Raw genomic sequence first — 14,524 nt, 5'->3', positions numbered from 1 at the left:
CTTTTAAAAATTGGTATCTTTTTTCGAGATAATTATTAATTTTTTTTTCAATGTTGACATTAGATATGGGAAATTAAATCTTAAGACAAACTTTAAACTTCCGTTAATGTTCAAACTAAAAACAAATGAACTTTGATTCTATTTTAAACAAAATTTTGATTTTATAAACTTTAATTAAATCAGCACAAACTTTTGATTTGTATGCCTCTATCGAATGGAACAATTGGGCCTTTAGTGAAACCATGATTTGTAATTGTATGTTTGGCAAGCAATGAGTATGAAGTTATTGTCCAAACTTGAATAAAATTGGTAAATAGATAGAATAGATAATCGAATGAAAACAAACATTTAGGTCTATACAAATTTAAACGATATAATTTTGATATAAAAAATTGTGTTTCTTTTTAAAGATTTTTTTACTTAACTTTATTTGTTGGTCATATATTTTCCATTTCCTTTCCCTTTTTGTATATAATTTGGTGTTTGTTTCCTGACCTTCTTTTCCAGCGGTTGAGTTTTTCGCTTCCTGGAGCAAACCCGGATTTCGTTTCCTTTTAAATAACAAACAAATCACTGCAGCTGGATGAATTGCGTCGTTTGGCCACATTTATGGCTTTGCGAAAACGTAACACCGAGGACAAAAATACCTTTGTCCTACTGGTGAGTTTTGAAACCGTTTTGCGATTACAATCATTGAGTAACGAATCCTCAGCCTGTGTCTCATTGCCATAATGGCCGGGGGCCTCATGGCACAACCCCTTGGCACTGCCCAAACCGGAACTGCTATCGTATGATTTCCTTGATTTCGGTGATGAATTCACACTGCCAAATGGTGTGCGAACATTGGCAGAGGCCTTACCATGATGATGACCTCCAGTTAGAAGTTCAAATTTACTCATAGGCTTTGATGATTGATGATAGCCATAGCCCTGATTGTTGGAACTGGCCAAACGTTGTGCTTCCTCCTCATCCTCCAACTCGGATTCGCCCATTTTCAAAATACTCTCGAGATTTAGTGTGCGTTTGTTTGGTTTTCTTATTGGTCCTTTGGATGTACTGGCCGATGATAGACTTGTGCTGGCCGTGCGTTCACTTCCGGTCCCTATACCCTCGTCGCCCATTGTATTGTTCGATTGATTCTCATCGTGAAAGTATTCATTCTCTTGACCAATACCACCACCTTCATTATCCTCATCTTCCACTTGGCACATGGACATTTGTCGCACTATACGCCGTGGTGGAGCATACAAACGTCGATGTTTTTGTATGGTACTCTGGAGATTTAGTCGTTGGCGGTCTTTTTCACTGAGATTTCGTAGTCTTTGCGGGTTGAGTTTAACTTGGGCTACAATTCCAACGAGTAGTTCATCGACATTGTGATCTAAACCAGAGGAGGTTTCAATGAACTTGCAGGCGATTTCTTTGGCCACTTTGCGACCCACTGAAAAGAGAGATGGAAAACGAAAATGTGATTATGATTAGGCTTGGTAAGAAATTGTAAATCATCGACTTCAGTACATAGTTTTTGGATTTCTCTCCTTACACAGAAATTTTGCTATCGGGTTAAACCACGAAATTAATTGATCCTTTCAATTTAATATTTGAAATTGCTTCAACCACTAAAATGATAGTATCAATGACGCAATTAATTAGAAATAGAATATTTTGTTAAAATTTTAGTTCTATAGAAAATTTTGTCTAAATTGTAGTTATATAGAAAATGTTGCCTAAATTTTAGTTCTAAAGAAATTGTTGTCTAAATTTTAGTTCTATAGAAAATTTTGTATAAATTTTAGTTCTAAAGAAAATTTTTATTTCTATAGAAAATTTTGTCAAAATTTTATTTATATAGAAGTTTTGTCAAAATTTTATTTCTATAGAAAATTTTGTCAAAATGTTATTTGTATAGAAAATTTTGTCAGAATTTTATTTTATAGAAAATTTTTGGCAAAATTTTATTTCTATATAAAATCTTTGCAAAATTTTATTTCCATAGACTATTTTTACAAAATTTTATTTCTATTGAAATTTTTGTCAAAATTTTATTTCTTTAGAAAATTTGTCAAAATTGTAGCAATGACAGAATTCACAATTACAATTTTGTCAAAATTTTATTTCTATAGAAAATTTTGTTAACATTTTATTTTTATAGAAAATTTTATCAAAATTCTATCAAAATTTTATTTTATAGATTATTTTGTTCAAATTTTAGTTCTATACAAAATTTTGTCTAAATTTTAGTTCTATAGAAAATGTTGTCGAAATTTTAGTTCTAAAGAAAATTTTGACAAAATTTTATTTTATAGGAAATTTTTGGCAAAATTTTATTTCTATATAAATTCTTAGCAAAATTTTATTTCTATTGAAATTTTTGTCAAAATTTTATTTCTTTAGAAAATTTGATAAAAATTGTATTTCTATAGAAAATTTGATAAAAACTTTATTTCTATAGAACATTTTTTTAAAGTTTTATTTGTATAGAAAATTTTGTCAAAATTTTAGTTCTATAGAAAATTTTGTCTAAATTGTAGTTATATAGAAAATGTTGCCTAAATTTTAGTTCTAAAGAAATTGTTGTCTAAATTTTAGTTCTATAGAAAATTTTGTCTAAATTTTAGTTCTAAAGAAAATTTTTCCAATATTTTATTTCTATAGAAAATTTTGCCAAAATTTTATTTATATAGAAATTTTGTCAAAATTTTATTTCTATAGAAAATTTTGTCAAAATGTTATTTGTATAGAAAATTTTGTCAGAATTTTATTTTATAGAAGATTTTTGTCACAATTTTATTTCTATATAAAATCTTTGCAAAATTTTATTTCTATATAAAATCTTTGCAAAATTGTATTTCAATAGACAATTTTTGCAAAATTTTATTTCTATTGAAATTTTTGTCAAAATTTTATTTCTTTAGAAAATTTGTCAAAATTGTAGCAATGACAGAATTCACAATTACAATTTTGTCAAAATTTTGTTTCTATAGAAAATTTTGTTAACATTTTATTTGTATAGAAAATTTTAGTTCTGTAGAAAATTCTATCAAAATTTTATTTTATAGATTATTTTGTTAAAATTTCAGTTCTATAGAAAATTTTGTCTAAATTTTAGTTCTATAGAAAATGTTGTCGAAATTTTAGTTCTAAAGAAAATTTTGTCAAATTTTTATTTCATAGAAAATTTTTGGCAAAATTTTTTTTTCTGTATAAAATCTTTGCAAAATTTTATTTCAATAGACGATTTTTGCAAAATTTTATTTCTATTGAAATTTTTGTCAAAATTTTATTTCTTTAGAAAATTTTTCAAAATTGTATTTCTTTAGAAAATTTGATAAAAATTTTATTTCTACAGAAAATTTGTTCAAAGATTATTTCTCTGCAGCTCATATGTTTATTGGCAGCAAGTTGGCGAGTATGTCGCTTTGTCCTTTGGTCAACGGTTGGAATGCGCCCATTGCTTTTAGCACATCCGTAGTTTGTGGGATTTAAAAAAAAAAAATGCTAATAGTATTGCGGTGTCGATTTTTCGCCGATGCAATTTCTCCAATTGTTTTGCCAGTTAGGTCCATTCCGATAATTCCGATAATTTTTCTGCGTTCTTCCTCTGAAAGTTCCATTTCGTTGAGACATTTTTCACTAAAGATTAAAAATTTGCACTAAATTTCTTCCGAATACATAAAAGGAACATAAATGTAACTCATCCATAATCTATATTTATTATTCACAACGAAACCGTAGTGAAAACAAGTATATACAGCAGTAAGTTCGGCCGGGCCGAATCTTAAATACCCACCACCATGAACCAAATATTAGGGTTTCCTTTGAAATTTCAGGAGGGCTTGAGGACTTGGGGACACTTCCCGAAGATACATTTAAAGATTTCACCTATGAGGACTATATCAGATTCTGGATTTATAAGAACCATTTTTGTTTGAGTTTTAGAGGAATCATTGACATCTCTTGTAAGTGTGCAAGAAAATTATAAAATAACGTCTTGATTTGAAATCTTAAATCTGTAGAAGTAAAATCTGGAAATTTTACATTGAGTTTCAAGCAATTTTCATGATCAGTGCGCCTTCTACATCCTCAAGAAGTGAAGTCGGTCTATATGGAGGCATTACCAAATGGACCGATAGAAACTTAATCCGATACACGTTTTTGTGAGTCTAAAATACCAGAATATTTACAATTTCAGGCAAATCGGATAAAAACTACGGTTTCTACAAACCCAAGGAGTTAAATCGGGAGATCTTTCTTATGGGGGCTATACTAAAATATGGACCGATACTCACCGTTTTCGGCACACTTCTTTATGGCCCGAAAATACCTCTAGATTTCCAATTTCAGGCAAATTGGATAAAATCTTCAGATTCTAGAAGCCCAAGAAGTAAAATCGGGATATCGGTCTATATGGGGGTTATACCAAAACATGGACCGATACTCACCATTTGTGGCACACCTCTTTATAGTCCTAAAATACCTATAAATTTCCAATTTCAGGCAAATTGTATATAAACTACGTATTCTAGAAGCCCAAGAAGTAAAATCGGGAAATCGGTCTATATGGGGGCTGTACCAAAATATGGACCGATACTCACCATTTTCGGCACACCTCTTTATGGTCCTAAAATACCTCTAGATTTCTAATTTTGGACAAATTGGATAAAAACTACGATTTCTATAAGCCCAAGACCCCACATCGGGAGGTCGTTTTATATGGGGACCATACCAAAACATGGGCCGATACTCACAATTTTTGGCACACGTATTTGTGGTCCTACAATACCTCTAGATTTCAAATTTCAGGCAAATTGGATAAAAACTACGATTTCTATAAGCCCAAGAAATAAAATCGGGAGATCGGTCTATATGGGGGCTATACCAAAATATGGACCGATACTCACAATTTTTGGCAGACGTATTTGTGGTCCTACAATACCTCTAGATTTCCAATTTCAAGTAAATTGAATAAAAACTGCGGTTTCTATAAGCCCAAGAAGTAAAATCGGGAGATCGGTCTATATGGGGGCTATACCAAAACATGGACCGATACTCACCATTTTTGGCACACCTCTTTATGGTCATAAAATACCTCTAGATTTCAAATTTCAGGCAAATAGGATAAAAACTACGATTTCTATAAGCCCAAGACCCCAAATCGGGAGGTCGGTTTATATGGGGACTATATCAAAACCTGGACCGATATAGTCCATCTTCGAACTTGACCTGCCTGCAGACAAAAGACGAGTTTGTGCAAAATTTCAGCACGATTGCTTCATTATTGAAGACTGTAGCGTGATTACAACAGACAGACAGACAGACAGACAGACGGACAGACGGACATCGTTATATCGTCTTAGAATTTCTCCCTGATCAAGAATATATATACTTTATATAGTCGGAAATCGATATTTCGATGTGTTACAAACGGAATGACAAACTTATTATACCCCCGTCACCATTCTATGGTGGTGGGTATAAAAATGTAAATGATGTACAATGCACATATAACTATTTGCTATTGAACATCTAACTTTCATTACAATTTTCATATAACGGTACATCGAATTGGTGTCTAGCGACAAAATCGCTAATGATAATCATAGCATAGAGTGATAAAAACCGTTAAAAAGAAAAAAAGTTAAGTACTTCGCCCAAAAGAGAAATGAAACAATTTTTTATATTCCAGAGGTACATCATTGCGTATACGCAATGAGATTTCATCATAACAGCACTAATACGCACCCTATGCGTGATGTGTACCCACTAAAGGCCTGCACAAATGCATTTGCCCGGTACATATGTTATTTCAGTAGTATTTCGTGTATACAACTACAGGCGATGAGAGTGTATATTTTCATTCCACAAATGCACGATTTTAGTTCTATAGAAAATGTTGTCGAAATTTTAGTTCTAAAGAAAATTTTGTCAAAATTTTATTTTATAGAAAATTTTTGACAAAATTTTTGGCAAATTTTTTGGCAACATTTTATTTCTGTATAAAATCTTTGCAAAATTTTATTTCCATAGACAATTTGTGCAAAATTTTATTTCCATTGAAATTTTTGTCAAAATTTTATTTCTGTAGAAAATTTTTCAAAATTGTATTTCTATAGAAAATTTGATAAAAACTTTATTTCTACCGAAAATTTTTTCAAAGTTTTATTTGTATAGAAAATTGTGTCACAATTTCATTTCTATAGAAAATTTTGTTAAAATTTTATATCTAGTGAAAATTTTATCAAGATTTTATTTCTTTAGAAAAATTTTTTCAAATTTTATTTCTATTGAAAATTTTGTCAACATTTAATTCCATAGAACATTTTGTCAAAATTTCATTGCTATAGAAAAGTTTGTCAAAGTTTTATTTTTATAGAAAATTTTACCGAAATTTTATTTGTAAGAAAATTTTTTTGAAAATTTTATTTTATATAAAATTTTGTTTCTTTGGAAAATGCTGTCAAAATGTAATTCTATAGAAAATTTTGACAAAATTTTATATCTATGTTATATATATATATATATATATATATATATATATATATATATATATATATATATATATATATATATATATATATATATATATATATATATATATATATATATATATATATATATATATATATATATATATATATATATATATATAATATATATATATATATATATATATAACATAGATATAAAATTTTGTCAAAATTTTCTATAGAATTACATTTTGGCAGCATTTTCCATAGAAGCAAAATTTTAACAAAATTTTATATAAAATAAAATTTTCAAAAAAATTTTCTTACAAATAAAATTTTCAAAAAAATTTTCTTACAAATAAAATTTTCAAAAAAATTTTCTTACAAATAAAATTTCGGTAAAATTTTCTATAAAAATAAAATAATATAAATATAAATAAATATATATATATATATATATATATATATATATATATATATATATATATATATATATATATATATATATATATATATATATATATATATATATATATATATATATATATATATATATATATATATATATATATATATATATATATATATATATATATATATATATATATATATATATATATATATATATATATATATATATATATATATATATATATATATATATAATATTGTCAAAATTTTATTTCTTTAGAAAAATCTTGTCAAAGCTTTTTTTTTATTGGAAAATTTTATCAAATTTTTATTTCTATAGAAAATTTTACAAAATTTTTTTTCCATAGAAAAAGTTGCCAAATTTTATTTCTAAAGAAAATTTGGTCAAAACTTTATTTCTATTGAAAATTTTGTCAACATTTTATTTCTATAGAAAAATTTGTCAAATTTGTATAGTAAATTTAGGAAGAGGAATATTTTGCAAAAAAATTTAGCATTTTTGGTAGAATTCTACTAAACTGAGCTAAATCAAGTACCCCCGTAAAAAAATTATATGTGCAACGTGTAAATTTATGTTATAGTCTTATAAAGAACTTTTATTAAAGACATTTATGTCTTATTTTATTTACACTAAAATACATAAATTAAATCTTTTATTAACGTTTGCTTTTAAAGAAATTTCATACTTAAAATTTTAGTCATATAAAATATTTATATGTACAAATTATATTTAATTATATGTCAAAATAAAATTAAGATAGTTTGATTAACTAAGACGATATAGTATTGCCCTTGTTTATTGGAACTTGCTGTAATCGGTGAGGCATAGAACATACCAAGTTTTTCAGAGTTGCCATATCGATTTTTTCCCATTCCGCCGTAATTGCCGACTTAATTCTTTGGGTGTTATATATTGCTTGGACTTCGCAAATACTGTAGCGGATAATATGCTTCAGAGATCTTCTATAGGATTTAGACCGGGGCTTAGCGCTGGCCAGTCCAGTAAAGGCATGCAACATGGATGGGAGAATTATCTTTTTGGAAAGTCCAAACTTCACCATATAACTCATCTGCAAAATCTATTAAATTGTTCTCCAATAAATCGACATATATCTATCCGTGCATTTTTAGCGAAAAAAAAAACAATTTTTTTTTTGGATTTTCTTCGTGGTCTGCCCATGCCATAAGAGATCCACCTCCGTGGGTGCGTTTATAGCATGTTTGACGAGGGTACCGAGAATGTCGCCAATATTTGTAATGGTCTTCAGGACCATCCAAATGGAATTTCTTTTCGTCGCTAAATATAACCATTTCGAACTCTTCGCCCAAAAACTTGCATTTTTCTGCAAAAGAAATACGACAAATTTTTATGGTATTGTGCTAACTGCGGTTTAGGAATTTTATTTTCATATTTTATAGGACTAAAATATGAAAATAAAATTCCTAAATCGTACTTGATAATTTAATGTATTCATTGTCTAGTCACATTCAGACACAATTTCTACTCTTTTTTTCTCTGCAGCTCATATGTTTATTGGAATGCGTCCATTGCTTTTAGCACAACCACAGTTTGTGGAATTTTTTTAAAAAATTGCTAATAGTATTGCGGTGTCGATTTTTCGCCGATGCAATTTCTCAATTGTTTTGCCAGTTAGGTCCATTCCGATTAATTTTTCTGCGTTCTTCCTCTGAAAGTTCACTTCGTCGAGACATTTTTCACTAAAGATTAAAATTTGCACTAAATTTCTTCCGAATACATAAAAAGAACATAAATGTAACTCATCAATAATCTATATTTATTATTCACAACGAAACCGTAGTGAAAAAAAATGTAATGATGTACAATGCACATATAACTATTTGCTAATGAAGATCTAACTTTCATTACAATTTTCATATAACGGTACAAACGAATTGGTGTCTAGCGACAAAATCGCTAATGATAATCATAGCATAGAGTGATAAATAACGTTAAAAAGAAGAAAAAAAGTTAAGTACTTCGCCCAAAAGAGAAATGAAAACAATTTTGCACATATATTTATTTTACAGAGGTACATCATTGCGTATACGCAATGCGATTTCATCATAACAGCACTAATACGCACCCTATGCGTGATGTGTACCCACTAAAGGCCTGTACAAATGCATTTGACCGGTACATATGTTATTTCAGTAGTATTTCGTGTATAAAACTACAGGCGATGAGAGTCTATATTTTCATTCCACGAATGCAAAACTCCTAAGCTTTGCATTGACCCCGACACACCCCACCCGACCAAAGTGCCGAGAAATGGCGAAGGTTCGCTAAAGCGAACATTTTTCGAAATAATTTAAAGCGCACATTATTCGAGAAAAGTTCGATAATAGAAAAATTTCGAACGTTCGTTGTTTCGAAGTAATAATGAATATTTTTCGGCTTATTTGTTGGTGTTCCGCCATGTTTGTTTTGACAAAGACAGAGATTAAAAAGTCATTTCAGTTTAAGAAATTGTTAAGTGCGGGTGAAGTGTTTTAGCGAATCTAAAAGAGTAAGAGTAAGTAATTTATTTATATATCTTTTAAAAAAAACTATCTATTTTCATTCTTGTTTAATTTGCAGATGTATCCAGGAAATTGTTACTCATTGATTATAGTCCTTTTCAGTGGCATAGCCACGATCGGCTTAATAAGAAATTCCGCACAAAGAAGTCAATGCAGTGCCTTAAATGACTTTAAATATATATTCCAAAATGTAAATATTTTAAGTATTTTGTTCGCAACACTAATATCTATATTATTTTGTATTATAATTATCTATATTGTGTTGTAATAAAATAAAAACAAACTTGAAAATTTTCTTTTACTACACAACTTATAATGGGAACAAAATGGGAATAAAACAGTATAGAAAACCTTTGAAAGCGGAATGATATCGAATACGAAAACGAATTCGAAATAGATTCGTTAACGATCAATTATAGATATCGCGAAACCTTCTTTAACGAATCACTAGCAAGCCTTCGAAAACGAAGAGTTTGCTGGCAGTAACAGCACGACAGATGAACGTTTTTCGAAATTTTTTCGAACCATTCTCGATATCGTTTTCGATAGTTTTCTTCGAGAAAACCCCGATAATATTTCTATATCGAATACGATAACGAACGTTGTGGTCAGGTGGGACTCTAGTACTTCCTTTGTATGTGCAAAATATACAAACACATTCGTCGATACACGAAAGCATAAAGCATCTCTTCTAGATATCGAAAAACAATAACAACAACAACTTAGAACACGAAACGATGGAAACTATAGAAGGTTTAGCTATGTTCTCTTACACTCTTCAACTTCTATGTTTCTCCAAATTCGCTTACTCTCATCACCATCTTAAGAATAACAAATGGTGGTGAGTTAGTTTATTAGTATATGTGCTCTTTTTAAACATCTTCTCTTTAATGAATATTGAAATATTGTATGTAGATTAGATCGACATGGGAGATTTTTGAGAGTAATGTTAGTTAGCAAATAATGAATTTTGGGGGACGAGTACTTGCATCCATACATACATGTCGAGAATAACACAACCTATTTTCGGGATCAAATACTCTTCAGTGTACATTCTCAATAAAGAGAAAAGTCAAAGGTCTTCACAAGACCATTCATTTTATTCATTACTCTATAAAAGCACTTCTCCGAACTAATATTTCTTGTGTTCCAATAAATATTATATTGCTCTAAACCTTAGAACAAATATTGTTATACTTACTTTGTCTATTCACCTCACGATGTCGTTCCAAATCAGTCTTGTTGCCCACAAGTATAGCACCACGTGTTAATAGCATCTCGTTCTCCTTTAAATACTGAAGTATTTTTTCGGCTTGCTTGAATGAATTACGGTCCACTACGGAATAGACCACAACAAAAAGATCGATGTTGTATGTGGAACAGAAGGCCTCCGTCTTTGATAGATGTTGTGGTTTTTTGTTTTTAGGTTACCAACATAATATTTCCAAGAAGAAAGAGATAATGGAAAGGAAAAAAACAAAAATGATATTTAATTATTAGAATACAAATATTTTAATAACAGTAAACAAACGAAAAGAGTAAAAGAATTGCAAAGGACACATGAGAGGAATAATGTTTACTGTGTTTTCCTTTATGCACAAGGAAACTATTACCAGTAATGAATGGAATTATTTTATCATTTATAGTCTTAATGTTTCATCGCACACACACACACACTGACAACTACAGTTATACTTTTCTCACATTTAATCGGACTCAATGACGCCTACAACAAAAGGCTTATTTCGATTGGTAATGTGTTGTAAACAAAGTGTCATACTATTAGCTAAGTATCTAATGGCCTTCATTGCCATGCTCTTGGCCATTGTTTACTTATTAATATCAATAGATATGTACTAGTGTGTGTATGTGTGTGTGGTTTGTTTGTCTATAGCATTGAGTAGTATTGACTATTAATAATAAGGATGTCAATGTCGCTGTGGTGCTGATGACAACAAAAGCCTGCAACTATAGCAATATTCTAGATATTGGCACTACATTGGATAGTGTAGTATTAGAAATTGTGACTTGAATAATTTATGAAATTGTCTAAAGAAGAAAATATTTTATGTAAAAGATAAGAATTGTTAACATTTGTTTTAGGAGCCACCGTGGTGCAATGGTGCAAATGCCCGCCTTGCATACACAGGGTTCGATTCCTGCTTCGACTAAACACCAAAAATTTTTTCAGTGGTGCATTATCCCACCTCAGTAATGCTGGTGACATTTCTGAGGGTTTCAAAGCTTCTCTAAGTGGTTTCACTGCAATGTGGAACGCCGTTCGCACTCAGCTATAAAAAGGAGGTCCCTTGTCATTGAGCTTAACATGGAATCGGGCAGCACTCAGCGACATGAGAGAAGTTCACCAATGTGGTATCACAATGGACTGAATAGTCTAAGTGAGCCTGATACATCGGGCTGCCACCTAACCTAACCTAATTATTAACAAGCCTCAGAAAGTGGCAAATAATCGATGGGCGCACGTTCATCCTGCTGACTGATTTCCAAGATAATTACAATGCAAATTTTTCACAAATAACTTAATATAAGGAAAAATGTTAATATTTTCTTCAAATATAGATGGAAACTGACGCTAAGTTATATTTCTGAATGCTTTAAAGCATCCCTAAGCGGTTCCACCGTAATGTGAAACGCCTTTTGGACTAAGCTAATCATGACAACGAACACCACTAATTTACAAGAGAGAAAGAAAACTTAAATGCCACAGGAATAGACGAGATAGACACATATTGTCTTTGGCAATAATGATCAGAGCCGGCCCCTTAGTATGTCTGATATAGCTCCAACATATATATCTTTCGCCCGGCTTTTTTATATTTTGACAAAATTTTCTTTAGAAATAAAATATTGACAAAATAAAATGTTGACAAAATTTTCTTTAGCAAAAATTTTTTGAAAACTTTTCTATCGAAATAAAATTTTGACAAAATTATCTATAAAATTACCAAATTCCCTATAGAAATATAAGGTTGACAAAATTTCCTATAGAAATATAATGTTGACAAAATTTTCTGTAGAAGTAAAATTCTGACAAAATTTCATTTAGAACTTACATATTGACAAAATTTTCCATAGAAATAAAATGTTGACAAAACTTTCTGTAGAAATAATATTTCGAAAAAAATTTTCTATAGAAATAAAATCTTGACAAAATTTTCTTAAGCAAAAAATCTTGACAAAATTTTCTATAGAAATAAAATTTTTGACAAAATTTTCTATAGAAATAAAGTTTTGACCAAATTCCCTATCGAAATATAATGTTGAAAAAATTTTCTGTAGAAATAAAATGTTGACAAAATTTCGTATAGAACTTAAATTTTGACAAAATTTTCCATAGAAATAATATTTCGAAAAAATTTCCTATAGAAATAAAATTTTGAAAAAATTGTTTATAGAAATAAAATTTTGACAAAATTTTCGATAGAAATAAAATTTTGACAAAATTTTCTTTAGAAATAAAATATTGACAGAACTTTCTCTAAAAATAAAATTTTGACAAAATTTTCTTTAGCAAAAATTTTTTGAAAACTTTTCTATCGAAATAAAATTTTGACAAAATTATCTATGAAACGACCAAATTTCCTATAGAAATATAATGTTGACAACATTTTCTGCAGAAATAAAATTTTGACAAAAATTTCCTATAGAAATTAAATCTTGACAAAATTTTCTTAAGCAAAAAATCTTGACAAAACTTTCTTAAGCAAAAAATTTTTGACAAAATTTTCTATAGAAATAAAATTTTAACCAAATTCCCTATAGAAATATAATGTTGACAAAATTTTCTGTAGAAATAAAATGTTGACAAAATTTCGTATAGAACTTAAATTTTGACAAAATTTTCCATAGAAATAATATTTCGAAAAAATTTCCTATAGAAATAAAATTTTGAAAAAATTGTTTATAGAAATAAAATTTTGACAAAATTTTCTATAGAAATAAAATTTTGACAAAATTTTATTTAGAAAAAAAATATTGACAAAACTTTCTCTAAAAATAAAATTTTGACAACATTTTCTTTGGCAAAAATTTTTTGAAAATTTTCTATCGAAATAAAATTTTGACAAAATTATCTATGAAACGACCAAATTCCATATAGAAATATAGTGTTGACAACATTTTCTGCAGAAATAAAATTTTGACAAAAATTTACTATAGAAATATAATGTTGACAAAATTTTCTGTAGAAATAAAATTCAGACAAAATTTCATTTAGAACTTAAATTTTGACAAAATTGTCCATAGTAATAAAATGTTGAAAATTTTCGAAAAAAAACCCAGCCAAATACATTCAGATCGATGATTTGAGTTTGGCAAAGGAAAAGAGATATGCTGGCAAATTTGTTTAGGCAGTAGCCGACTATTAAACCCTTTTTCGGGAGGTTCAAGTGTAGTTCACTTTGGGTTGAGTGAATTACCCGAAAAAGATGTCTATAGAAATAAAAATGTTGAAAAAAAATTTCTATAGAAATACAATTTTGCAAATATCTATAGAAATACAATTTTGACAAACTTTTCAATAGAAATAAAATTCCCACAAAATTTGCAATAGAATAAAAGTTTGACAAAATTCTCTATAGAAATAAAATGTTGACAAAATTTTCTATATAGATAAAATTTTGACAAAATTTTTTATATAGATAAAATTTTAACAACATTTTATATAGAAACAATATTTGGACAACATTTTCTATAGAAATAAAGTTTTGACGAAATTTTCTACAGAAATAAATATTTGACAAAATTTTCCACAGATATAAAATTTTGAAAAAATTTTCTACAGACATAAAATTTTGACAAAATTTTCTACAGACATAAAAGTATGACAAAATTTTTTACAGAAATAATATTTTGTCAAAATTTTCTATAGAAATAGAAATATTGACAAAATTTTCTATAGAAATGAAATATTGTTTTTGAACTTTTTACTAAGATATTGCACAAAACTAAGTCTAAATCGGGGCAAAAATGACCTATCAAATTTAAAAAAAGTCCTATTTTGAAAGGGTTTATCAACTTTGTGTAGGTAGTTTCAATAAAAAATGTTTTTTATTCAAAAGAAA

General features: G+C 28.5%; 1 protein-coding gene across 1 annotated transcript in view; it reads right to left on the bottom strand.

The window, feature by feature from the left end:
• Positions 1 to 417: 417 nt before the first annotated feature.
• LOC142231428 (uncharacterized) overlaps positions 418 to 14,524 on the bottom strand; it is a 263,204-nt gene continuing 249,097 nt past the window's right edge. Inside the window, exons 10-11 of the mRNA XM_075302036.1 lie at positions 10,642 to 10,834; positions 418 to 1,441 (exon numbers count right to left, since the gene is read on the bottom strand). Of these exons, the coding sequence (XP_075158151.1) occupies positions 555 to 1,441; positions 10,642 to 10,834 (1,080 nt within the window). The 3' untranslated portion in view covers positions 418 to 554. The remainder of the gene's footprint in view (positions 1,442 to 10,641; positions 10,835 to 14,524) is intronic.

The sequence above is a fragment of the Haematobia irritans genome, chromosome 3 (genome assembly GCF_050003625.1).
Source record: "Haematobia irritans isolate KBUSLIRL chromosome 3, ASM5000362v1, whole genome shotgun sequence".
Taxonomy (NCBI): domain Eukaryota; kingdom Metazoa; phylum Arthropoda; class Insecta; order Diptera; family Muscidae; genus Haematobia; species Haematobia irritans.
The sequence above is the reverse complement of the archived record's forward strand: the minus strand, read 5'-3'. Positions and strand labels throughout refer to the sequence as shown.